The sequence below is a fragment of the Zootoca vivipara genome, chromosome 2 (genome assembly GCF_963506605.1).
Source record: "Zootoca vivipara chromosome 2, rZooViv1.1, whole genome shotgun sequence".
In the NCBI taxonomy this organism is placed as follows: domain Eukaryota; kingdom Metazoa; phylum Chordata; class Lepidosauria; order Squamata; family Lacertidae; genus Zootoca; species Zootoca vivipara.
Window position 1 is genome coordinate 48397251 of NC_083277.1, and position 26456 is coordinate 48423706.

At 42.6% G+C, this 26456-nt stretch overlaps 1 protein-coding gene across 1 annotated transcript in view; it reads right to left on the minus strand.

Annotated features, from left to right (window-relative positions):
- ATG7 (autophagy related 7) overlaps positions 1-26456 on the minus strand; it is a 99308-nt gene that overhangs the window by 47667 nt on the left and 25185 nt on the right. The window contains exon 17 of the mRNA XM_035106218.2: positions 7675-7797. Within this exon, the coding sequence (XP_034962109.1) occupies positions 7675-7797 (123 nt within the window). The remainder of the gene's footprint in view (positions 1-7674; positions 7798-26456) is intronic.

The window sequence follows — 26456 nt, forward strand, 5'->3', positions numbered from 1 at the left end:
AGGCTATGCCAACAAGAGTAAAACTAGTTCTGAAAATGCTGGGCAGATGCTTGAATGCCAGGCACCACTAGGCACATGCATAAAGTGGTTCACATTTTAATCTAGAATGAGTCTATCTTCTTTAAAACAGGACAAAGAAGTACCTGCAACTAGCAGTTGTCTCCCATGAGAGTGGGAAGTTATGGGGTGGAGTATGAAGCTGGGCTCCGTCATGTTGATTCTTATAGACAAGCTGACACAGGTTCGATGAGCTCATGTACTTTTGTAAGGTACCTGACAGGGACTGGCAGGGCTCTGAAGAGTTTGGGGCAGAGGCAAGGAGAAAAGCCGGGGCAGTTGGAAAACGGGGAGGGCACACAGGATGGGGCAGAAGAAGAAGGGGCTGTTCTGACAACAGGTGGGTGGGTCACTAGACTCCCCACCTTCCTCTGCCCCGCTGTCTCCTAGAACAAGGAGGGGCTTGAAGTGGGAAGAACAGCAACAACCTGTCCCGAGAGGACATATAAGCTGGCAGAGGGCAGGGGCTCACCATTGCTGCAACTGCTCCACAGGGTGAAGATCTGAGGGACAGCTGCCTAGTGGCTAGAACTGTGTGTTCATGAGCATCTGAAGCACCTTGGGATTTGCTGTAAGTGCTTCTTTTGTCGATAAAGACATGACTCTCAGGCATGTGTCTGCCTTAGCTGGGGTGGGCCAGGACAGTGGAACATGGAGCTGGCAGTGTAAAAGTTCAGTTCAAACAGGCACTCAAACCATTTGCAAAAGCAAGAAACCACCCATTATTGATCAGCTTCTATAATTTTATAGTACTTTATTACTCTTTTCAATGTATGTGGAAGCTTGCATAGAATCGTAATGTAAGAAGCAGGTACTGTTTCCTGCAACATAATAAAATACTCCCGGTAAAACTACATTCCATCTTTAAAAGACATTTTATTTTTACCGTTATAAAACGTGATGGGATAAGAACGCTATTGCTCCATGCTTCTTGCAGCATCATCTCTATAATTTTCCAATTCAGTTCTACCATCACAAGCCATAGTTACATTATCCGAAATGTGATTGTTAAAGCTTATGTTTCATTACGCTTGCAAGAGAATTTTTTTCTGACCAATTACCCCCTTGTGATTAGTTAGCTGTTTTATATCTTAGATGTGGGGTTATATGTCTAGGATACAAGTGACCTAGGAGGAAGGGAGGAAATACAATTAACAGCACTGCATGGTGGTTTGAGACTGTACAAAGGGTTTTACATTCTCCATATCCATTGTTTGTTTATTCCAGAAGGGCTAATTTCCTGGGAATGAACCCACAACATACATAATGCCTGCAGGGGCTTTTAAATAACTTTTGAACTACACACCATATGAAGCTAGCATTCTTTGGACTTACAGGCTTCTTGTGTATAAAAATTAAAGACAAAGCCTCAGAATTATATTTGTTTCAAGTACAATAGGAAACTTTTGTACCTTTGCTTGATAAGGAATTGTTTAGTGGGTTTTCTGAATTGATTGCAGAGTCAAGAAAATGTAAGATAATTAGAGATTAAAATGGTCTTTATTCAGAGTCAATAAGAGGTGGCAGTGATTGGTACAAATATTTAATATATGGGTAAAACTGAAGAACGAGATACTGGTAAATACAGATACCCATGTCTCAAAAGGACAGCACTCGCAGTATGTAGCCCAGCCTGGCAAAGCTATGATTGAGTCACACTGCTTTTAAAACCATGGGTGGGTTGGGCTGGTCAACAAAGCAAATAGAAACAACATTGAACAAGAGCTTTGTAGGATAGGAAACTATGGTTGGAGAGTTGGTTTGGTTGATAAATCAGTACTCGTGGTCTGTTCACATCTCATTTTTGCTAGTTTCAAAATAGATTCAAAAACCTGCAACTCTTATCTGGAGAGAGGTGACAGTGGGACAAAAAGAGAATGGGCCTCATGAGAATGGATGCCTCCCGTTAGACCAGGCATCCCCAAACTTCGGCCCTCCAGATGTTTTGGCCTACAACTCCCATGATCCCTAGCTAACAGGACCAGTGGTTGGGGAAGATGGGAATTGTAGTCCAAAACATCTGGAGGTCTGAAGTTTGGGGATGCCTGCTCTAGATTTTTTTCAGCTTCCATAAAAACTACTGGCTGTCTCCAGTTCAAACAGAGATTTTCCAGAGGAAAGAATCAACAGTGCAACATGTGAGCCCCAAGGGGCAAGATACTGGGTCAGCGAGGCAAAAGTCTGGCTCCTGTTGCAGAGAAAAGTGTAGTAGGAGGGCATAATGCAGAGGTCTGTCCCAAAGGAAAGAATGGGAGGGTAAGGGGCTATCAGGATTTGGATATGCAGCTCTCAGGTTTAGAAATGTGGGCAGGCCCTTCGCATACAGATTAGTCACTTTTTTCGTAACTGCAATTCACTTTCATAGAGCCAAGACACAGAAAGAGGTTAAAACCATATCCCTGTAGGGTGCTTCACAACTAAGGAACAAAATTGCAAGGAATTTACAGCTCTTTAAAAGTGCCATTTATTACTCCTTCACTTTTTATATGCAAGACTGGAAAGCAGTATGCCACAACTGGCAACTGCTCGCAACATATAGCAGGTATAATAATTACACAATATATATGAGGTGAGGTGTCCACAGACGAAATAGTTTTGTGTTCTGAAAGGTGCATGAAAACTCAGAACTTTGCTAGTATGAAGAGCCTGAATTTTTCAAGGGCATTTTTAAATGCAGATTTCCTATGATTCCTTCTCTTAACATGTTTAATTATTAAAGCCTACTTTATATTATATCACTACTACTACTGCTACTATTACTATTATTATTTTAAACTCTCAAGAATCACCCAAAGCAAATCACATGTGATCAAGTGACCAAATCTTTTTCGAAGATTTGAATGGCTGACTTCTGCCCTCCAGATGTTTTGGACTACAATTCCCATAATCCCTGACCGCTGGTTCTCTTAGCTAGGGATCATGGGAGCTGTAGGCCAAAACCTCTGGAGGACCGCAGGGCTTGCCGATCAGAAGGTCGGTGGTTCGAATCCCTGTGATGGGATGAGCTCCTGTTGCTTGGTCCCAGCTCCTGCCAACCTAGCAGTTCAAAAGCACGTCAAAGTGCAAGTAGATAAATACAGTGGGAAGGTAAACGGCGTTTCCGTGTGCTGCTCTGGTTCGCCAGAAGCGGCTTTGTCATGCTGGCCACATGACCTGGAAGCTGTATGCCAGCTCCCTTGGCCAATAATGCGAGATGAGGGCCGCAACCCCAGAGTAGGTCATGACTGGTCCTAATGGTCAGGGGTCCTTTACCTTTACCAACCCTAAGATTCCAAAAAAAACCCAGCCACATTACTTCCTGTAGCAATCAAACCTAGAACACAATTCTTAAGGGAAGATCAGTGTTCTGAATCAAAACTGTCAGTACTGTATTTAAATTATTGTTGATAGTGGATTTTGTTATTTTTTGTTATTAATTAATTAATTAATTAAATTTAAAATGCCCAATCTGTGTGCAGACATGTTGTGGTTGTCTTGATAACCGAGTTCTGTATCTGACGTTTATGGTCTCTAGACCAAATTAACTAAACTAAGCTAAACTATTGCTACTACTGCAAAAGCAATGTAACTTTTAAAAATGCAAACATAAATTTCAGAGAGGAGGCCATGTCTGATATACAGTAGTTGAAAGACGGGTGGGTAGGGATTTGTTGTGGTTCTTTTAAAAATAGCCATGATTGACAAATTGCAGGTGTGATATTTATTTTTTCACATATTTTCAATTAACATTCCTTACTTGCTTTAAAAAGTCTCAGCACAGATTGCACATTTGAAGTTTCTCTGCACTGAAAATACACATCAGAAGACAGACTAAGCTAGAACACTTCCCCCCCCCCCCACTGACATGCTAATTTCCCATGTATAGGAAGGCCTCTTAAAAAAGTGGAGACACCTGATCATGTGGATCACATACATTTTAATCACACACTGACGAGGCAACAGAGGACATGGGGGAGGGGCGGGCAAAGCCAATTGTTTAAATAACAGAGTTGTAGAGGGAAGAAATATTGTTCAAAATAATAAACAACATACCAAAGTGACAGAAATAAGGAAGGGCACAAAGCATATCTCAGTAATTTTGGCCCTAGAGCAAGTTGTCTCTGTGATTTATTAGCAATACAATAATAATAATAATAATTTATTATTTATACCCTGCCCATCTGGCTGGGTTTCCCCAGCCACTCTGTTACAAATGCAACATATGGTGTTAGTGCAAAAATAGAAAAATGCACTTTGTTCCATAAATGATCAACGCAGTTATGAGATAGCAAGATGGTACATCAGAATCTCACCAATGAAATGGGGGCATATTATTTTTTTGTTATGTTAGGTATTAGGTATTTTGTGTTTTTATACTGTAAACAGCCGTAACAGATTTAACATACCAATTGTAAGACAAGCATAAAGATAAGCAGAATCAGACCAAAGGACTATCCAGCCCAGCATTCTGTTCCCCCAAAGGCCAACCAGATGTCTATGGAATGGCCACAGGCAGGAGATGAGGGCAATTGCCCCCTCTTGCTAGTAAAATTATATATGGCACCTTTGCCATAGACATTCTGATCTGATTATCACTTCTGAGGAAGCTACAATCCTACTGAATTGGATGAAAATGAACTGCAGCTCTACTGACAAGGATGTATCATGCATAGCTGCCAAGTTATCCCTTTTTTTCAGGGATTTTCCATTATGCTGAATAGGCTTCCTCGCGAGAAAAGGGAAAACTTGGCAGCTATGGTATCATGATCAAATTTCAAAGGAATCCAGGTGGGGGTGGTAGGTGGCTGCATTAGCAAGATTGTATTATAGTGAAGTGAAATGAAAATTCAAAATGAAACTCAATGGTAAAGAGTTGCAATATACCACATATTGATTATATGGGCACTGAAACACATTCTCTGCTGCACACACCACACCTTGCAGAACAGACGTTTTACTAGAAGGAAAATACAAGAAACTTTCTAATTACTTTTCCAGAAACAGATTTCAAGCAGCTTACTCTCAATTACTGTTCCCAACAGTTTAAATGGATTTATTCATTTCAGAGAGTTTGCAAGTTTTCTTGTTTTGTTCTTTAGTTTACGGAGAAGAGGCAGTTGGAGGGCCAAAGAAGAGGATACTATCATAAACTAAATAAGATGCCATTAGCAGAAACATGAGGGTTTTAGCAAAGAGGAAATACAATCATTTTGGAGGAAGAAATGGAGGGATGCAGAAGTAGAAAGGAGAACAGAACAAACCCAAAGACTTATACATTCATAAGTACTGATTTATATATGATATTATTACACACATGCACACTCCCTCCAACACTTTTAATATGTAAAGAATTTTAAGTCTGTTTCAAAAGTCAGATTGCATGATTCGCACAATGTGAATCTAGACAGTCTTAACCCATCTCAGCATCCTGACTAGAGACTATTACGTAATATGCTTTCTCTCTGAACTAGCTATAAACCGTAGGTATACATGGAGACAGACCACCACATCAGCTAAGGACTGGGAGAAAGCAGAAGAAGGTCCCCAAGTGAACAGCCTTCAATGCAAACAAGGCCTCTTGGGATGAAGTGGGAGTTGACCTCAACACAGCTATTGCATTATAAAGCCATGATGAAGATACAATAAAATTCCCTAGCTTTTTTTTTTGTAATGACTTCCTGCTGGATTAAAACCAGATGTGAGGATAAGACATATTTAATGGCATTTTTAGGATACCTTGTCATTTCTAAACCCCTAATATAAACTTTTGGGGTTGTGGCCTTCCATTTGCACAAGGAGTTCTGCTTGCACAGCAGAACTTCCCCTTCCTCTTCTTTCTTTATACACTCCCAAAATCTGTCCCCTCAACCCCCCAATCCTCTGAAAGAAGATTTGGGGGGGCTAGGGGGGAACAGGTGGAGAGGTTCCATTGAACATGCAGAAGTCCTTACATGAATGGCTATGTTAGCAACAACCCTTGCTTGTTTCACTCGGTCAATGAATAAACTGCCATTTCAAGTTTTTGCATGCAGCCTAATCAAAAGTTATGCAAATATGTAATGGTGACCGAGAGCTCCTTTGTAAGTAGACAGGCTATTGTTTTTCACTTTAAATTGCTGGAGTAGCTCACCAAGGGGAATGCCTTGCAGAGTGGGCTAAAAAATTTGAGCAGGCAGCAACCTTGTAAATCAGAGGCATGCCTAGTTTACAATAAGTTGCTTGATCATGGTGTATCTGTAATGTTGAATCTACACAGTGAATTCTACATCTGTGATTCAGATAACTCTTCGTCTATTTCCTTTGTTGTTTCTCCTTCCCCCCCCCTTTTACTAGCCATTTCCAAAGAAAGAGGGCTGGAGGGCCATTTCACTGGCTCTGCTAGGAAGACCAGCTCCATCAGGCTGGTCCCTCCACTGATTTTTCACCTAACAGCAGCCATTCCATCAGGCTAGAATAGAGAGAGATGGAAGCAGGGCTATTTCATTGGCTCTGTTGAGAGAACAGCTGTTTCTAGCAGAGTACTACCTTTGTCCTTTTTCTGTTTATCCATTTTATTTATTCTTAAATTTCTATCCCAGCTTTCTCTAAGGTGGGGTACATGGTTCCCCCCCTCCCCATTTAATCCTCACAACAACCCTGTGGGGTATTGTTTCTCCTGTCACATTCTCTCAGCCCCAGGTCAACCAGCAAGCTTCATGGTCAAGGGAAACCAGGCCCTAGTCCAACACTCTAACCCAGGCACCCCCAAACTTTGGCCCTCCAGATGTTTTGGACTACAATTCCCATCATCCCTGACCACTGGTCCTCTTAGCTAGGGATCATGGGAGTTGTAGGCCAAAACATCTGGAGGGCCGCAGTTTGGGGATGCCTGCTCTAACTACTACATCACACTGGCTGATTGTTGTAGCAATGCCTCCAGACACATCTAGAGAAACTAACTGGCTGATACTTGACCCATCTCTTTTCTCAGGGGAAATAATACTTCTACAGCACATTTTGAAGCTACATAGACAAAGTAGTTCTTGAGTCATGCAACAGTGGAAAAAGTTGTGGTTATCCATATTTTGAGGAGATAAATTGCACTCTAATAACTGTTCTCGGGCCATAACTTCAAACTAATTTCCTGTTACAAAAAATGTCAGACTTCAACATTAATCCACAGTTGAAAAGAGCTTTCTAAAATCATACCAAAAAAACTGAAGTTTATAATGGTCAACAGCAAAGTCAAATGCGACGTCTAATAATAAAACTGCAGCAACTACACCAGGCCAGTGTTGCCACCTGGCATTCTTAAGCAGCTGCCATGGGCCTAGCACCCAGGTAGGACTCAATGCTGATACTTGCCCTGATTCCCTTCTTCATTTTTTACCTGGCTTGACATTCCAAGCAACGCCAGACTAAGGATCAGCTTCACCATCCCATTTCCAATACTGGGCGCCAAGTACATGCTTCTGGGAAGCTTACAGCCAGGTGATGAAATAAACAACCTTCCTCCATTGTATTTTCCTTACGATTGCAAAGGAACTCTTGTGGTGGAACAGCAACTGCTACTTAATTCTCACGGTTGGTGTACACACACACACAGAGACCAGCATAAGAGTTTTTGAGTGATAGGTGTATGTATTTGAAGCACCTTACCTCAGCAGCTTGGGTCTCCTGATGCAACAGAGTCAGACCTGTGAGATCTTCCAAGAAGGAATGTGAGGAATTAAAAACCTTTGCTAAGAAATTAAAGCCTTCTCTTTCATACTGCTCAAGGACCTGCAAAACGAAAGACAAGAGGGACAGATGTTACTCCTTTTTTGTTGTTGTTCCAGAATTAAATCCCAAAACAAACTTTAACAAAACAGAACAAAACACATGGCTGTTACTAAAAGATGGACAAAATAATAAACATATAAACCACAGCCTCCTAATTTAATCTTCTATACTGTACAATATAGAAATACTTTTGCCTATGCCAAAAGTGAACAATAAAATTAATTTAGGTAAAGGGACCCCTGACCATTAGGTCCAGTCGTGACCGACTCTGGGGTTGCGCGCTCATCTCGCATTATTGGCCGCATTATTTAACACAACCTAAATACATATTGCAGTACTCGGCTTTTCAAGGATAGGCACATCACAAATGAATAATGGCGATATTCACAGCCACGTGTGAAACTCAGCATCTCCCTTGCAACCAGTGCAATTTATATACAGCTGCAGTTTGTGAAAACAACAAACATTATCTCAGTTAACTTCTGAATGAAGCAAGCCCAGAGAACAGCTCACATACAGGATATTTTACTTTAAAAAACAACAAAATTTAGGCTTCAATACATGAAGTATAAGTCTTCAAACAGTCATATACCTCCTGTTGCTTGCTTATCTCTTCATAAGTATCCAGCTAGGCCTTCCATTGCTAAAGGAGGAAACTCAGAGGAATCTCTCTCAGCTGCAACCATTCATTTGCAAATCTGCAGCCAATGTTGATTGTTTTTAGCTGACAGCATTATACAGCTAATTACACAAGGAGTCCAGCATCCTGAATCAAATCAAATGCCAGGTGTCCATCTTGTAGCACAGCTACGTAGTCAAATTGGTATTCCAGGTAACATGCATTGTAAGAATGGGGAGGCAGAAAATTGCAGTAAAATTTCCAAAGAAATAGCAGCAAGTTTTTGTGCTGCATATAAAAGCAGACACTATTGTCAGAGGTTTTCTTTGAAAGGGAGCGGGGAGGCAAATCAGTATTGACTTAAGTGTTGCTGGTTACAGGTAGGTAGCCGTGTTGGTCTGGATCGAAGTAAAATAAAAAAAATTCCTTCAGTAGCACCTTAAAGACCAACTAAGTTTTTATTTTGGTATGAGCTTTCGTGTGCATGCACACTTCTTCAGATACAGTGAAATGGAAGTTTCCAGGCACTTATGTAGAGAAGGGGTGGGGAGGGGTGGGGATGGGGAGGGGGGATCACTCAGAAGGGTGGTGGAAATGGGTGATTGACTGACTGATAGCTGTTGATGACCGCAAACGACTGCAAATGGTTTTGCATGAAAAAGCAAGGGTTGAGATGGCTGAAGATCGCTTATCATGTATAATGAGATAAGAATCCGATATCTCTGTTCAAACCAGGTCCCTCCATGGTTTTGAGCTTGGTGATAAGTTGCAATTAAGTGTTGCTGGTTACAGGTAGGTAGCCGTGTTGGTCTGGATCGAAGTAAAATAAAAAAAATTCCTTCAGTAGCACCTTAAAGACCAACTAAGTTTTTATTTTGGTATGAGCTTTCGTGTGCATGCACACTTCTTCAGATACAGTGAAATGGAAGTTTCCAGGCACTTATGTAGAGAAGGGGTGGGGAGGGGTGGGGATGGGGAGGGGGGATCACTCAGAAGGGTGGTGGAAATGGGTGATTGACTGACTGATAGCTGTTGATGACCGCAAACGACTGCAAATGGTTTTGCATGAAAAAGCAAGGGTTGAGATGGCTGAAGATCGCTTATCATGTATAATGAGATAAGAATCCGATATCTCTGTTCAAACCAGGTCCCTCCATGGTTTTGAGCTTGGTGATAAGTTGCAATTCAGCAACTTCTCTTTCCAGTCTATTTCTGAAATTCTTTTGTAGTAAGACAGCTACTTTGAGATCTTGTATAGAATGTCCTGGGAGATTGAAGTGTTCTCCTACTGGTTTTTCTGTCTTCTGGTTCCTGATGTCAGATTTATGTCCATTTATCCTTTGGCGTAGGGTTTGGCCTGTTTGTCCAATATAGAGAGCTGAAGGGCACTGTTGGCATTTGATGGCATACACAATGTTAGAGGATGAGCAATTAAATAGTCCTGAGATGGTATGTTGGATGTTGTTGGGGCCAGTAATGGTGTTGTCTGGGTGTATGTGGCAGCAAAGTTGGCATCTGGGTTTATTGCAGGCTCTGGTACCAGTGTCCATGTTAAGTCTGGTGGTTGTATTATTGTGGGTGAGGAGTTGTTTAAGATTGGGTGGCTGTCTGTAGGCAATGAAAGGTCTTCCTCCCAGAGCTTGAGAAAGGGAGCTGTCATTGTCCAGGAGAGGCTGTAGATCTCTGATGATGCGTTGTACTGTTTTAGCTTGGGAGCTGTATGTGATGACTAGTGGTGTTCTGTTATTTTCTTTTTTGGGTCTGTCTTGCAGCAGGTTCTCTCTAGGTATCTGTCTGGCTCTGTTGATCTGTTGTTTAACTTCATCAGGTGGATATTTTAGTTCTAAAAAGGTTTGCTGTAGATCTCTTAGGTGAGATTCTCTGTCTGTAGAGTTGGAACAGATGCGGTTGTAACGTAAGGCCTGGCTGTATACGATGGATTGTTTGGTATGTTTGGGATGGTAGCTAGAAGCATGTAGATATGTTTGTCGGTCAGTTGGTTTTCTGTATAAGGTGGTGTCTATATGTCCATCCTGTATTTTTATAGTAGTGTCCAAAAAATGTATTTCTTGCATAGATTGGTTCATTGTTAGGTTGAACCAATAAGTGTTGCTGTTATCCTGTCCAGCGCTGAAGCTAAGCAGGTCTACCATTCTAAAGTGCCTGGGGGGAATGCTTGGGAACCATATGCAAGCTGCTCTCAGCATCATCAATAAATGGCCCAAAATTTGAATAAATTGTGAAAAGTTCAAGTACCACCACTATTACCTAATGTTAATTTAAAATATAATTTATCCTACCTTCAGTCATAGAAGGTGGAGTTGATTTGATCATTCCATCAATACAAACGTTTCTGATTCCCAGATGGAACAATCTCCCTTGTTTCCCCTCTGTGCACTGCTGTGAAGGTTCTCTTGAAGCCCCAGAGCAGATATGGGGGTGGGGATGGGGAAAGCTTCTGCTAGCGCACAGCGTTAGTTGAATCTGGCCCAGGGCCTCCAAGGTGACTTACAAAAGTAATCAGATGGGCACTAGGGGATTTGATCCGGGAGCAAATTCCTTAAATGCAATGCCACCATAGAGAAGGCCCTATCCCTTGTAGCCAGGGCTGTCTTAACCGTTGTCTCTAGTGGTGCACAGCGCCAGAGCCGACAAGCGGAGCAGAGCCTGTCCGAGCACCGCAGGCTCTCTTGCTGTGGGCTCTGCGCGAGTTCAGGGCCAAGTGAGGCGCTGAGGCGGCCACCTGGCTCCTCCCAGCGTGCCTGGGATTGGCATAGGGCTGTCAAGCAGCCCACTCAGCAGCCTCCATCGTTGTTGGTGCTGTGCTGAGAGAGGCTTTCTCCAGCTTCCAGTGGGGCTCCGGGGCTCCGCCCTATCCTGAAAGGAGGAGGAGGAGACAAAGGTGGCTGCAGGTGGTGGGAGGAGCCAAGGACAGTGTCCCTCCCAGCCCCACATCCCCTTTTGCTGCCTCCTGGACAGATCCTATTGCCTGGGCGGGGATCGCCGCTGATTGCACCCCCTGCCGCGCATGCCGTCCCTATGGGCGCAGTGTGCATGCCCCGCTCTATATGGGCCGCCGAGAGGCTCCTCCGCCACTGTGCCTGCCCCCCCCCCACTGCTTGGCAAGAGGGATTTTTAATAGTCAGGTATGTGGTGGGATAAGATTTCTACTGAGTGCGGCTGATGAGGGTCCCCTGCTCCCCCCCCCCGCCATGAAATTAAAATGGGAGGGCGAGCCGTTTCTGTGATGTGGACTGGATGAAGCATCGGTAGTTTGTGCATCGCCAGCCATCTGTCTGCACCCTTCACCCCTTGCCTATGGTACCACTTTTATATTCAGTATTTCTGAACTTCCAACGCAGCCTTGCGATTTCATTTTGCAAAGGTCACCTTCCTGGGGCAGGTGATAATTAAAAGCAATATAAAGGTATAATTCCTGCAGCAATGATAATCCTATGTAAATGCACCTGAGAGTAAGCCCCACTGTATACAGAGTCAGATTTACGTCTGAGTAGTGCTGCAGGAAGGCATAGGACAGGCACCCCCAAACTTCGGCCCTCCAGATGTTTTGGACCACAATTCCCATCTTCCCTGACCACTTGTCCTGTTAGCTAGGGATCATGGGAGTTGTAGGCAAAACATTTGGAGGGCTGCGATTTGGGGATGCCTGGCATAGGATATGGGAGGGGGTGTCTGTCTCTCTTCTCTCACTGCTACCTCTCTCCTTCCCACTTCTGGTTTTATCTATTTATGCTAGTTGAAAGAAAGCTGGTGCAAAACATGCCAGTGTAAAGGGGCATGTGGATGGTGGGAAGTGGGATTATTATTATTATTATTATTATTATTATTATTATTATTAATTGAATTCATATACTGCCCTATACCCCAAGGTCTCGGGACACTTCACTGAATAAAATCAAAATATAAAACCACAAACTACATAATCAAAATAAAAACAACAACCCTAATAACCCCCAACTTCCAAAAATCACATTTTAAAAGGGCATAGGATCACCACAACATTTAAAGTAAGACAATTAACAAAGCCACTCATTGGAAATACCTCTCAGAAATGTCTGCAGGAATATTTATTGGCAACCAAATTGGCTGGGTGCCTTTCTGATACAGTAAAGTTGCATCCTAACTGTTTACTGGTTCTTTGTTTATCTTTCCTGTTTTCTTTTCCTAAGCAGAGATAATGTGTAAGCATGGTGTCAGCTCCCTAAAAAGAAGGTCAACAACTCTGGGGAACCTTTCCTAAAAAAGGTCAACAACTTTGGGATCCCCCCACCTTAAAAAAGGTTGACAACTCTGGGAAACTAGGTGTATGTGTGTGCCGGAGGGATCTTTGCACCACGGCGCCGGATATGCTTAAGACGGCCCTGCTTGTAGTGACCCAGAGCCGTGCCAACAGCTCGATACATGTTATTCAAAACACAGAAATAAGACTGCCCTTGCCTTGATTAGTTAGAAATGGATAAAACAGGAATAAATAGCAAGCTCAGGCTGGATTTTTTTGGGGGTGGGGGGGTGAGGCCAATATCAGGTGGAAAGAAGGATAGTATGAGGCCAGGAAAGCTCAGGAAATGCTTCAATAAAACTTCATTGGGTGTTGAAAAAAAGGCTTGAAGGAAAATTGGCTCTGTAAATTGAGTGAAAGAGCTAGGTATGAGGAAAAGACAGATGAATGGAACAGAGAGTTAAGGCCCACAGGAGGTATAATGCTAAGGCACTGCTAAAGCAGGGACTTTGAAATATATAGAAAGATTAGGAAATATATATGCATAAAAGTTTTGTGGAGATGAATAGCAATGCTCAGCCTTCCCGGATGGCTTACAAGAGCCACAACCTCTCCACACAACTGCAGTGCCTGGAGACATCTTAATTGTTGCTTGAATTGAAAGAATGGTGATAAGGATAAAGCAGAACCCAAAGGTGCAAACAATGGAAGAGAAAAGGTAACAGGCTCCCACCCACTGGAATGTTATGATGGTATAATGTGCACAAAGCAAATTAATTCTACTAACTTAGAAAGGCAGTATGTGGACCGAGAATTCCCAGAAGTGCAAGCTGGATTTCGAGGGGCAGAGGAACCAGAGACCAAATTGCAAACATGCACTGGATTATGGAGAAAGCTAGAGAGTTCCAGAAAAACATCTACTTCTGCTTCATTGACCATGCAAAAGCATTTGACTGGGTCAACCACAGCAAACTATGGCAAGTTCTTAAAGAAATGGGAGTGCCTGATCACCTCATCTGTCTCCTGAGAAATCTCTATGTGGGAGAAGATGCTACAGTTAGAACTGGATATGGAACAACTGATTGGTTCAAAATTGGGAAAGGAGTACGACAAGGTTGTATATTGTCTCCCTGCTTATTTAACATATATGCAGAATTCATCATGCAAAAGGCTGGGCTGGATGAATCCCAAGCTGGAATTAAGATTGCCGGAAGAAATAGCAACAACCTCAGATATGCAGATGACACAACCTTGATGGCAGAAAGTGCGGAGGAATTAAAGAACCTTTTAATGAGGGTGAAAGAGGAGAGCGCAAAATATGGTCTGAAGCTCAAAAAAACCAAGATCATGGCCACTGGCCCCATCACCTCCTGGCAAATAGGAGGGGCAACCGGCAGAGACCAGCGGAACACAAAGGGCTGTAGCGCGGGAAGAAGGGGGGGAGAAGTGGAGGAACTGATCCGTTCCCCCACTACTCCTCCCACCACCACACCACGGACACCAGGGAGCATCGGACGGGGCTTTGGAGAAGCACTGCGCCTCTCTGAAGCCCCGTCCGATGTCGGTTTTGTGCCAGGCGGCAGTGGGAGAAGCGGAGGAGCCGCTTCTCCCACACCGCCTGGCACACAGCTGCTTGCCTCGGCAACCGCTGTCTGGCTTCAGGCGGCGGCTGCCGAGGCAAGCTGGCTTTGTGCCGGGCGGCGGCGGGAAAAGCGGCTCCTCTGCTTATGTTCATAGCATAATATATTTGTTTTGGACATTTACTGAATCTGGAAGTGGAAGAATTCATTTAGACAACTCAGCTAATTTTTGCCTTCTGGGCTTTTTTTTTTTTTTAGTTTAACCACAACATAAAAATGCAACTTTGGAACTTCTAGCTCCTCTTGGGAGTGCAGTCTCAAGACTCAGAGGCTCCTCATTACTGAGTAAAGGTAAAGGGACCCCTGACCATTAGGTCCAGTCGTGACCGACTCTGGGGTTGCGCATTCATCTCACATTATTGGCCGAGGGAGCTGGTGTACAGCTTCCAGGTCATGTGGCCAGCATGACAAAGCCACTTCTGGCGAACCAGAGCTGCGCACGGAAACACTGTTTACCTTCCCGCTGTAGCGGTCCCTATTTATCTACTTCAAACTGCTAGGTAGTATCTGGACCAAATTACAATTGAGGTTAAATGCATCTTTACATTTTTAATGGGCAGGTTTTAGAACATTCATGCTGTATCTGCTGCAATGGTGGTGCTGATAACTGATGAGATCAGAGCAAACACAGAGGTGTAATTTAAACTATTCCTCCCCTGTTGAAATTTTGAAGGAAATACCTACTAGTGTGAATTGGGAATTTCTCCTAAAGCAGGGATGGGAAAACTACAGCCTTCTGGATGTTGTTAGACTCCAACTCTCAGCACCACTGAGCACTGGTCATGCTGGCTGGGGATTATGGAAGCTGAGAGGCCACTCGCTTCAGAGGGGGAAAATTTTCATTACCTAGATAGCAGAGAAGGCGATCTCTCAGACCACATGGAACTGCTTCCCTCAAATACAACCCTGCTTCCCTGTGCACCATGCAGCTTCCCCAAATCTGCTCCATAGGGTTGGGGAAACCTCCAGAACAGAATTAGCGGAAGGGGAAAAGAAATTCTGTTACACAGCCAAAATACATTGCACTGACGGAAGGAGTGCACCAAATACTACACAGAATGCTTTACCATATATGTCCAGTACGTATATCAAAGTAGTTGAGGAACTGGAGAATAAGTGAGGTGATTCAATCTAGCATCTGAATGAAGAAGCTATGAAAATGAAACACTATATTTAATCAAAACACACAGGAAGCAATACCTCCTGCTGGAAAATATGGGATAGTGATATTTCACAATCTCAAGGCTAATGAGGAGATGAGACTCTTCCTAGCTGAATATTAAAAAGGTAAAGGGGCCCCTGACCATCAGGTCCAGTCGTGTCCGACTCTGGGGTTGCGGCGCTCATCTCGCTCTATAGGCCGAGGGAGCCGGCGTTTGTCCGCAGACAGCATGACAAAGCTGCTTCTGGCGAACCAGAGCAGCGCACGGAAACACCGTTTACCTTCCCACCAGAGAGGTCCCTATTTATCTACTTGCACTATGACATGCTTTCGAACTGCTAGGTGGGTAGGAGCTGGGACCGAGCAACGGGAGCTCACCCCGTCGCAGGGATTCGAACCACCAACCTTCTGATCAGCATTTCCCCCCAAAAAATACTTCCACAATATGTCAGGTCAATAAAGAATCCAGTTGCCCTTTTGGCACCTAATCAATCATACCGGTGTGCCCCTAATACACCAACAGCATGACGGGGGGTGGGGGGAGGTGGTAGATAAGGCTACTATGAAGGTAAGTGGCCATGTTTCAAGGTTTCACTCTCTTCAAGGGAAAGAAGACATTATCACTATCATTGGATAAGCTAAATTGGTAAAGGATGAGACTCTTAATCTCAGGGTCATGGGTTCGAGTCACAAAATATTCATGCACTGCAGGGGGGTTGGTCTAGATGGCCCTCGTGGTCCCTTCCAACTCTGCAGTTCTATGACTGATAGGATCTAGCTTGCAAGGTCTGTAATCCAGAACCTAGTTCTCTTAGGGCAGGCATCCCCAAACTCAGCCCTCCAGATATTTTGGGACCACAACTCCCATCATCCCTAGCTAACAGGACCATTGGTCAGGCATGATGGGAACTGTGGTCCCAAAACAGCTGGAGGGCTGAGTTTGGGGATGCCTGTCTTAGAGGATGTGTTCTTGAAAATTACTCTTATTATGTAGAAGACAGCATCAGAATCAAAGCCAGCTGTGGTAATTTCCACATGCCTGTATACTTTTGTTCTAGATTTATGCTCAATCTGCTTGTTAAAAGCTGATCAGTTTTACTTGTTTATGCCACACACCACACGGTGTACTAAGGGATTTGTTGACAAGGCAATTATTCCGCCCAACATATGTGGGCAAATACAAACCAATGTTGTTTTCTGAGCAATTATTAAGCATTCAGAATTATGACAGACCCAGATGCCATGGGGAAAAGAGTATATACGCTAGGAGGAGACTGGAGCAGTGACAGGCACAGGAAGAATCACAGGCGGAATGAGTGACACAGCCAGCAAAAGCTCCTGATGGCTAGGCCAAATCTCAACAGACCACGCCCTCTGCCTCAGAAACAATTTGAAAAATTTAAATCTGGCAACTGACTTGTTGGATTCACTGTTAATGATTATGAGAATACGCAAGTGCAGAAATGAAATTGCATCTATGTTTATTGTAGTTATAAATGTACTACATAGCTTTATGACCGCAATAATAAAAATAAAGCTTGTGAAACAGACTGCAGGCCAGGTGCAAACAGGAAATAGGGGAGCAGGAGGGAAAGAGGATGGGGAGGTCTATGTTGAAATACTTGGAGAGTTACCAACCACAAGTCAGCTATGGCATCATTTTTGGCTGCAGTACCCAAACCTGTGGATGTAGAACTGTCTCCTCACTTTCCTGCAGTAACTATTTTAAATAAAAACAATCAGTGTGTGGAAGAAAATGCCCTTGGATGTGGCAACTATAAAAGCTTCCTGTTATGAATCCATCTATATGAAAGACTTGTTTTGATATCAGTAAGAAGATCTGCAGTGATATGAAAGTGTTTGGTCTATTCCCTAGTGACAGTAAAAGTGCTCATAAATGCCAATACTGAAGTGCATGGCGGATTATTTTTGCACTGTGATTGATGGCAAGCAGAAATATCTGCCTACTGTATGGCGTGCTCAGAAAGGTATCTGGCCAAGTTACTGAGGCTTCTCTCCTCCATCTTGTTTCATTTCAGTTTCCACTTTTGGATTGAAAGGCTTTTATAAGTTTCAAGTATCACTCATTTGTGTCATTCTGGCTTGCAACACTCTCAAGAGAGCCATATGCTGGCCCTACTTCCTGGCAGGGCTATTTTGTTCATTATTCTTATGGAAAAAGAGTTTCATGCCATCCACGCTGGGTGGATTAAAAGCATGCAGCACTAACTTTAGCAGCTCTGCCTATACAAGTCCACAAGAAGTGTGAGGGTCTCGCAAGCAAAGCTCTCAACATTTCCTCAGGATTCTGCAGCACTAGGTCCACTTTAATTTTTTATTAATGTTCACTCTTCCTGTTGATTAAAACAAAAAGCAACTGTGAAAAGCTTCAAAAGGATCTCTCCAAACTGAGTGAATGGGCAGTAAAATGGCAGATGTCATTCAATGTAAACAAGTACAGTGGTAAGTTGGGCTACAAACACTTTGGGTTACAGACTCCGCTAAGCCAGAAGTACTGTAGTACCTCGGGTTAAGAACTTTATCTTAGGATGAGAACAGAAATTGCACGGCGGCAGCAGCAGGAGGCCCCATTTAGCTAAAGTGGTACCTCAGGTTAGGAATGGTTTCAGGTTAAGAACGGACCTCCAGAATGAATTACGTTTGTAACCAGAAGTACCACTGTACAAAGCGACCCCCCCCTTCTTCAGCCCAAAATATTCCACTCCCATCACAGTTCCCCTTCCTTCACTATAAGTTAACCAAAGTGTTATCACAAAAAAGCCTCAGGAGAGGTTTATTTTCTTGTTATTGTATCATAATGGTATATGCAATACTTTGGAGGGCTTCCCCCCCCCTTTATCTATAGGAAGAACAATGCTAGTGATTTTTACCCAACACCTCTAAGTTTTCCCCTAATGGAACACCACTTTCCAAAGCCTGAAATGAAACCTTTCCTGGCTTTAATTAAAGAGAATTAGATTACACGTTCCTAACAACGTAAGGATGTTAATGTAACATTGTGCCAGAAAAAGATTTATCAAAGGATTTGCTCCTTTAAAAAAAAAGAACAGAGGAGAACAGAGAGGAAAGAATTGTGATCTTCCCCTTTCAAAGTTCTTAAAAGAAAGCCCTAAGTGACAAATACCTTCCAAATTAGAAATGTGGAAAAATATATATATATAAGCTAAAGCAGCCAAATTCTCAATCCCAGGTTTAACTTTCATAATCTCTATCTCTGTACGTTTGCCAACAACATAAATGATTTATCTAATTTACGTATCTGAAAGCTTTTTAAAGTCTCAGAACTAAATAAATAAATAAACTGCTTTAAAGTTCTGTGGAGCAGAAGTGTGTTACTCATCTGCTAAAACTGAATTCTTTGTTTAGCTGTTCCGCTCCTTGAAGTGTCACACTCAACAATGGCTTGGAGCCTAACTTTCTTTCCATGAATGGAACAGGGCTTCCCCACAATGCTGTTCTGTCTGCAGCCCTTGAAAAGCTGTTCTTCTTGGCTAGAAGACCCTTGGGAATTTTACAGGTTTTTTTAAAAAAACAAAATACAGTCAAGAGAATAGGAGGGACCCAAAATCTCTTTGACTTCCAGGGCCATGGTAAAGACGTACACTATCAGCGTACGATAAGAGCTACTGTACATAATGAAGTTGCCAGCCAGTTACACCTTTGAGGAGAGGGAATTCCACAGCTTAGGGGCTGCCATGAGGAAGACTACCATCTGCTATAAGAGAGTTCTTAGGCTTAGAAATCCTATTTAAACCTGGCAGAGTTGAAAAGAAGGGGTTACACATTTCAGCTTCCAGGCACCCAGCAAATTCTGAAGGAAGCATCCCTGGCAGAACTCTCACTAGTCCTTAAACTGTAAGGCTCTCTTATGCCAAACATACATGTCCTGATTCCTTCCGAGCCTCCTTGTGAGTGTCAGTTCATTCAAGGCCAGAATCGCTCACTTGGTTTCAGTTCTAGAATCATCTCAGTCCTTCTAGTACAGCTGCCATATTTCCAGTTCTCCAATTCTAGGCACCCTAATTTCCGTATTTTTCAGATTTCTTGATGATGACAATAATCAGATGTTGAATTAGAAACTTCCACCTACTTCTTTTCTGGGCCAAACTGTCTTCTCCCAATGCTGCTTTGCAGTAAAGCAATGTTGGTCATTGTGCTTCTCCTGTGCACTTTTGCATGTAGCATGTATTTATTTATAACATTTCTACCCTGCCTTTCACTATAAATTGGTCTCAATGTATCTTCCAACTATACAAACACTCAAAGGCTAAATAGAGACAAAGACACCATAATGTAAGACGTCAAAGTTCAATATATTAATTCCCTATTACCTTTCATAGGCTACAGTGTCCTTCATAATATGCCATTTTATTAAGCATAGGAGCTCCTAACTATATTCCTTGCTCTATATAGTTTGGTCGTAATGCTAAACCATAGTTTATTAACTGTGAACAAACCTGAGTGAGCCCCTGGATTGCATCACAGCTGCCAAGTTTTCCCTTTTCTTGCGAGGAAGCCTATTCAGCATAAGGGAATTTCCCTTAAAAAAAGGGAGAACTTGGCAGCTATGGATTGCATGATCCCCTCCCTCCCAGGTGCAAGGAGATGAGAAACATATATTTACTACCGTATATTCCGGCGTATAAGACGACTGGCGTATAATACAACCCCCAACTTTTCCAGTTAAAATATAGAGTTTGGGATACATTCACCGTATAAGAAATATGACCCGGCGTATAAGACAATCCCTGACTTTTGAGAAGATTTTCCTGGGTTAAAAAGTAGTCTTATACGCAGGAATATGCAGTAGTTTAAATTAACTGCTGTTTGTTGTCATGTCTGAACGCGATCAAATGTGGTTACTGATCTGGGCTTGTTTCAATAAAGCACAGTTTAAATTTACCACAGATCCCAGTTTAGATGTAATATCAAAGTGTGGTTAAGCTTAAACAAGAAAGCAGATGCTTCCGATTTTTCCCTCATGGCCTCACTGGAGAAAAATGTGATTTTCCCCCCCACATAGTGCTAAACTACAGTTTAGCGTTACAGCCAAACCAGGACTATTGTTCCTATTTACAAGTAAAACTCATTATTGTATGAGCCAAGGTGATGTTCTTGCTTAGGATGAGATTACCAGTTTAAAATTATGTGACCAGCTTTCGTGTCCCAGACTGGGGACCAGGCCATATTGTGCCATACATAAGATTACACTGCAAACAGACCTTTTATATATATATAAACTGCAGACTAAGATGGCTATCAACAACCAGGTCCCAGTAGTTCCCGCAAGGTCTTAAAAAGGACAGCCAATTTTTTTAAACATGATGAAAGCACTCAAATTAATGTCTTCACTGTGAAACAAAGCTAGGCTTGCATTGTGTGGATAAGTGGCTAGATGCCCAGAGTGAAGAACCAAATCTATTTGTTAGATAGTTCAGCTGTGCAAAATGACACATGATCGAGAGTTGTCAAGGACCATTTTTCAGAGAATTCATTTTAAACCAAGGCTTTTAAAATAAATCTGTGTTTCTTTTCAAAAAAAGCATAGGCAATCTCCCCCCCCCCCCCGCCCCCAACTGACTAGAATGAGAGTACAGTATGGGATAACAGTTCCTTTTCTTTCAGGCTGCAAAGCCTTTGTTCTCTTAAGTGGCTTTGTATGAGTAATTCAGTTCTCATGTTACATTTGAAATCCATGGAGGAAGTAACTTCATGTATTTGCTAGATCTTTATTTTGGTTATAAGAGCTACAAAAAACATCAGTATTGGTCTGTGGAAGGTGAAAAGTGACCTTCCAGTATTTTAAACTTGGCTAGCCTTTTTCTGCCTATCAACAAATTTGGATGGCCTTAAATTGGAAGGCAAAATCGTTTTGATGTACATGCCGCTTTTTCTTCCACCTTCACTCATGTAGGCACAAAGAAGCATTAACTCTTCTTTTGTCCCACTAAATGCTGGATAAATGCATCTTGAGCACCACAAAAATTGTGCCTCACAAACAGGCTGCCAATATTTCCAAGTCCCCTGCAAATGGGAACATTACCAATACTGTTCCATTTACAGAAACAGCCTCCATGTCCTAAGCTGTGGAAAATTTTCAAGCAACCTTTGCAGTACTCTAAAAAATGAACTATAGAGCCTTCAACTTATAAGCACAGTATTAATTGGTAATTCCCAATGTTTTATGCACAATAAATCAAGCATGCTATAGAAGACATCACACCTCAGTTCTGAACGCATTTACTTGGAAGTATGCACCCCTAATTTCAACTGAACTTACATGCAAACAGCTATGTTTAGAATCGTAGCTTAAGAATTAAGAATTCCCTCAAATAAACCCTACAGTCCCTTGTCCCATCACTGATATTTCATAAGGAGCCAAATAAATTTCAAAGCACTATAAATATTGAAGCACTGTGAAATGGTGCTCTACTTTTTACTATTCACATTTTCAGAAATGTGATATCACAGTTTCTTTTATGATTGACAGTTGTAATCTCCGTATCTCTTTGGTGTAGTGTTTTTTGTAATAACTACTTTAAATAAGCAAACCAGACTGTAGTGATTCCATTTGCGTTGTATCTCTGCCTACTGATTCACAAGACATCAGTATAGATACATGTTGATTCTTTTGCCTGTGTAAAACCACTCTTTTTAAATCACATTTTCTTTTTAAAAAGAAACTAGTACTGAATTCAGGATGTACCTTTAAAAAAAGAGAGGAAAGGATGCCTTCAGTTAGCTTTAGTTACTCTATGGTGGCGATGTATATATGGTTGGTTAAGCAGCTGAGATTAAGCTGCAGTTATTCCCGGTGAACCGTCCAGAAACTCTCTTCAGCATTAGCACAAATGAAGCTTGGGTATACTTACTACAGTGGTACCTCGGGTTACAGACGCTTCGGGTTACGTGATTTCAGGTTGCGTACAGTGGTACCTCGGGTTACAAACGCTTCAGGTTACAAACTCTGCTAACCCAGAAATAGTACCTCAGGTTAAGAACTTTGCTTCAGGGTGAGAACAGAAATAGCGTGGTGGCGGCCTGGTGGAAGCAGGAACCCCCATTAACTAAAGTCAAATGGTCAAAGGCCTGGAAATGATGCCTTATGAGGAACGGCTTAGGGAGCTGGGTATGTTTAGCCTGGAGAAGAGCAGGTTAAGGGGTGATATGATAGCCATGTTCAAATATATAAAAGGATGTCATATAGAGGAGGGAGAAAGGTTGTTTTCTGCTGCTCCAGAGAAGCGGACACGGAGCAATGGATTCAAACTACAAGAAAGAAGATTCCACCTAAACATTAGGAAGAACTTCCAGACAGTAAGAGCTGTTCGGCAGTGGAATTTGCTGCCAAGGAGTGTGGTGGAGTCTCCTTCTTTGGAGGTCTTTAAGCAGAGGCTTGACAGGCATATGTCAAGAATGCTTTGATGGTGTTTCCTGCTCAGCAGGGGGTTGGACTGGATGGCCCTTGTGGTCTCTTCCAACTCTACGATTCTATGATTCTATGAAAGTGGTGCTTCAGGTTAAGGTTAAGAACAGACCTCCAGAATGAATTAAGTTCTTAACCAGAGGTACGGTACCACTGTACTATGGGAAACCTGGAAGTACCAGAAAGGGTTACTTCTGGGTTTCGCCGCTTGCGCATGCGCAGAAGCTCCAAATCGCATCACGCGCGTGTGCAGACGCAGCACTGCAGAATATGAACACTGTGGGTTGCGGACATGCCTCTGCCACAGATTACATCCGCAACCCAAGGTTCCACTGTACACTGTTTTGCATCACCAAAGTGGCTGCACATGATCACTAATCTTAGAGGCAGCTGTTTGTCATTCCAGTCATAACAGTTGTACTGCTAATAAGGGTGGTGATTATGGAAGACAATTTCAGGCCCAAATTAAGGAACTGGCTTCACAGGGGCCATCTTCAAATTCCTCATTGGCTACCTTATGGAGCTGAAAATCTATCTGACAGAAGTGTAACTTGGACCTTGATTGTTCAGTTCTCTTTCTGACACAGTTGCAACATGAATACCAAAAGAAACATGGCAATCTCTGGAACTGAATAAGTATGAAATGGAATCTCTTAAAATGCCTATACAGGTTCTTTTGTATCTTCTCGGTTGTATATCTATACTGAAAAAATGGATGCAAGATTTAAAAAGAAATCACATCATTTTTTTAAAAAAGTTTTAAGAAATTATTCGTAGTTTCAAGCACCAAGAAACTTTCAGACAGAAACATGAGAATGCCGATGTTGAAATTATAACAATTTAATGATTTTGGAGAGGGAAAAGCATACAGAACTGAGCTACTGTAGTTGTATTTGTTATTGGCATCAGAAATCTTGATTTTATGAGGCAACATAGCACATTTTTATGCTAAAAATCCGAGCTGGACATGTAAATAAATGTTACATTTATACTGTAAGGAAATACATGTACCCTTGAAGCAACCTTTTCAGCAGAAAAAGTAATTTAATATTCTCACCACATGAAAAGTGATCACTATGGGAATAGCACAGCTGTTAAAACCCAAGTCAGATTTTATTAAATCATCAAACCTGTTTATGTAAAGCAGGGCTCTTAAAATGACCACAATGAGGAAATCATTTCCTAACACATCTCTCCCCATCCCTCCCAATTTTTTTTTCAGAAACTTGAAACAGGGAAAAGGTTCCATCTGCATTTTACTTCCACACTTCGGGCACGGGCATGGAAAAGAAAGTCAAAGCATTTCTATCGTTTCAGTTGTATCAGTCATGTCAGCTAATTCTCACATAGCAGAAGGGGGAGGCACCGGGACTGAGGCAATGGGGGCTTGCCTGAAGCCTCTTAATATGTTCACAGATGAAGTAATATTTGAACCAGAGGCTTCCTGGCTCACAGCTCATGCTCTCATACATTATGAGGAATTTGAAGAGCAAATGTCAGGAAGGTTCTTGTAGTCTTGACAAAGTACAGCAGTTATATTAGCAAGACTGACTGGCATTCCATTGCAAGAGGCGAATTTATAGCAAGAAAGGCTCCTTGTTTTTATAAGGCCTTTCTTATACTATGTCCCTGACCCCAACCCAATCCCCAAAACCACCTTGGAAGGCCTTAGATATTTAAAATTGGCGTATGAAGGATGCGCTGTTGTTTTCTGGAATTAAAGAGAAATGCCGGCAATGAATCTGGCATGACTGAAATAATAGCACTTAACGTGTGAGCCAGATTATGAGTCAGGCCTACTCAGCATTCACAGCAATATATCCCAGTCCAGGTGATTGCTTAAACATGGACTTACCCCAGAAAACTGCTGTAGAACTGAAAAGGCCTCAAAGGCTGATTGTGAACGTATGTTTGATTTAGTCTATACTAAATGTCAAACTTCTGAGTAAGAAGAAGCCAAATGATGAGAATAATTCATTACACTGGTGCATGTTTGCATAGTGTACTCTGGTTAGCATGTATGTGTCATTTGCCAAAGTATGATAGAGAAGGATTAAGGAAGAAGAAAAGGAATGGGCTTCTGGGTGTGAGGGGAGAAAATGAATACAGGGCAGCTAAAGAGTTCATTTGGGGCCAGCCAGCTGTAAGGGTCAATCAGCCTCCTTCGGGGGCACAATCAGAAGGAGCGAGTGATAGATAAAGGCAGAAATTGATACCTGAAAGTTGCAATAAGATTTTAAAAAACGGCCTTGGTCCAGCATACCTGAAGGAGCGTCTCCACCCCATCATTCTGCCCAGACACTGAGATTCAGCGCTGAGGGGCCTTCTGGCGGTTCCCTCCCTGCGAGGTTACAGGGAACCAGGCAGAGGGCCTTCTCGGTAGTGGCACCTGCCCTGTGGAACGCCCTCCCATCAGATGTCAAAGAGATAAACAACTACCTGACGTTTAGAAAACATCTGAAGGCAGCCCTGTTTAGGGAAGTTTTTAATGTTTGATGCTGTGTTGTTTTTAATATTCGGTTGGAAGCTGCCCAGAGTGGCTGGGGAAACCCAGCCAGATGGGCGGGGTATAAATAATAAAAGTATTAGCCCTAGCAAGTGGGCAGTGGATTTGGGTTCCACCTCAGACAGAAAAATATTTTGGCTAGTACTGAGCTCATATTCACCCTGAGCTTGAGGCTAGGCCAATAGGGGAAAGTGGCAGATTTCAGCAAACAGAATGAGGGCTTTTTTGGAGAATATCTTAGAAGTGCAGAAACTGCCGTAGTGCATGATCTCCCCAATGCTTTTCCAGAAACAATAGAAGCATAGGACCAAGGGGAGTCCATTAGAGCTCCTTTCCACACTAACATTTGCTCTGCTAGGAACTAGAACAAAATGAGCAGGGAAAGAAGCTATGGGGTGGGTTCTTTCCAGCCAACACTGAATGTCTGCCATTTCCAGAGTGATAAGGAAAGGATCCATGCTACAGAGGTTTCCACATTCCTAAGCCTATCCAAAGTGGCTTAGCAACAAACCAGACAATTATTACTTAGCTGCAAGCACTATCAATCACTGGAAAGGAGTGGAAGAAGATACATGTTACATCAACTGAGACATGGAAGTCAGAGAAGGGCCCACTTCTATAAAATGAAAAGAGTGACGGACCATGGATCCTGATCTATTACGGTGAAGGGAGCACCAACAATCTCACCTGTCTGCCTTCTTGCTTGCAAACAATCCAGGGGGGGTCGCATGGCCTGTCAGCTTCTTTCTCCTACAAGTGCTGCCCTCAGTGGTGAGGAAGGTGGCTTCAAAACTAGAATTAGTTGGCTTTTGCCTGGCTTTGACTCTGGCTACTTTTGCCTGGCTTTGACTCTGGCTACTTTTGGTCTTCCTGCCTTCCACACTCCCACTTGCCACCACTGCCAACACAAATTCTGGGTTTGGAAGGAGGAGAGATGGTGGTAATGAGGCAGGCCACCTCCGTTGACAGCTGGACTCACCTCCATTAGAAAGACTTTGTGAAGGACACACACACACACACACACACACACACACACATATATATA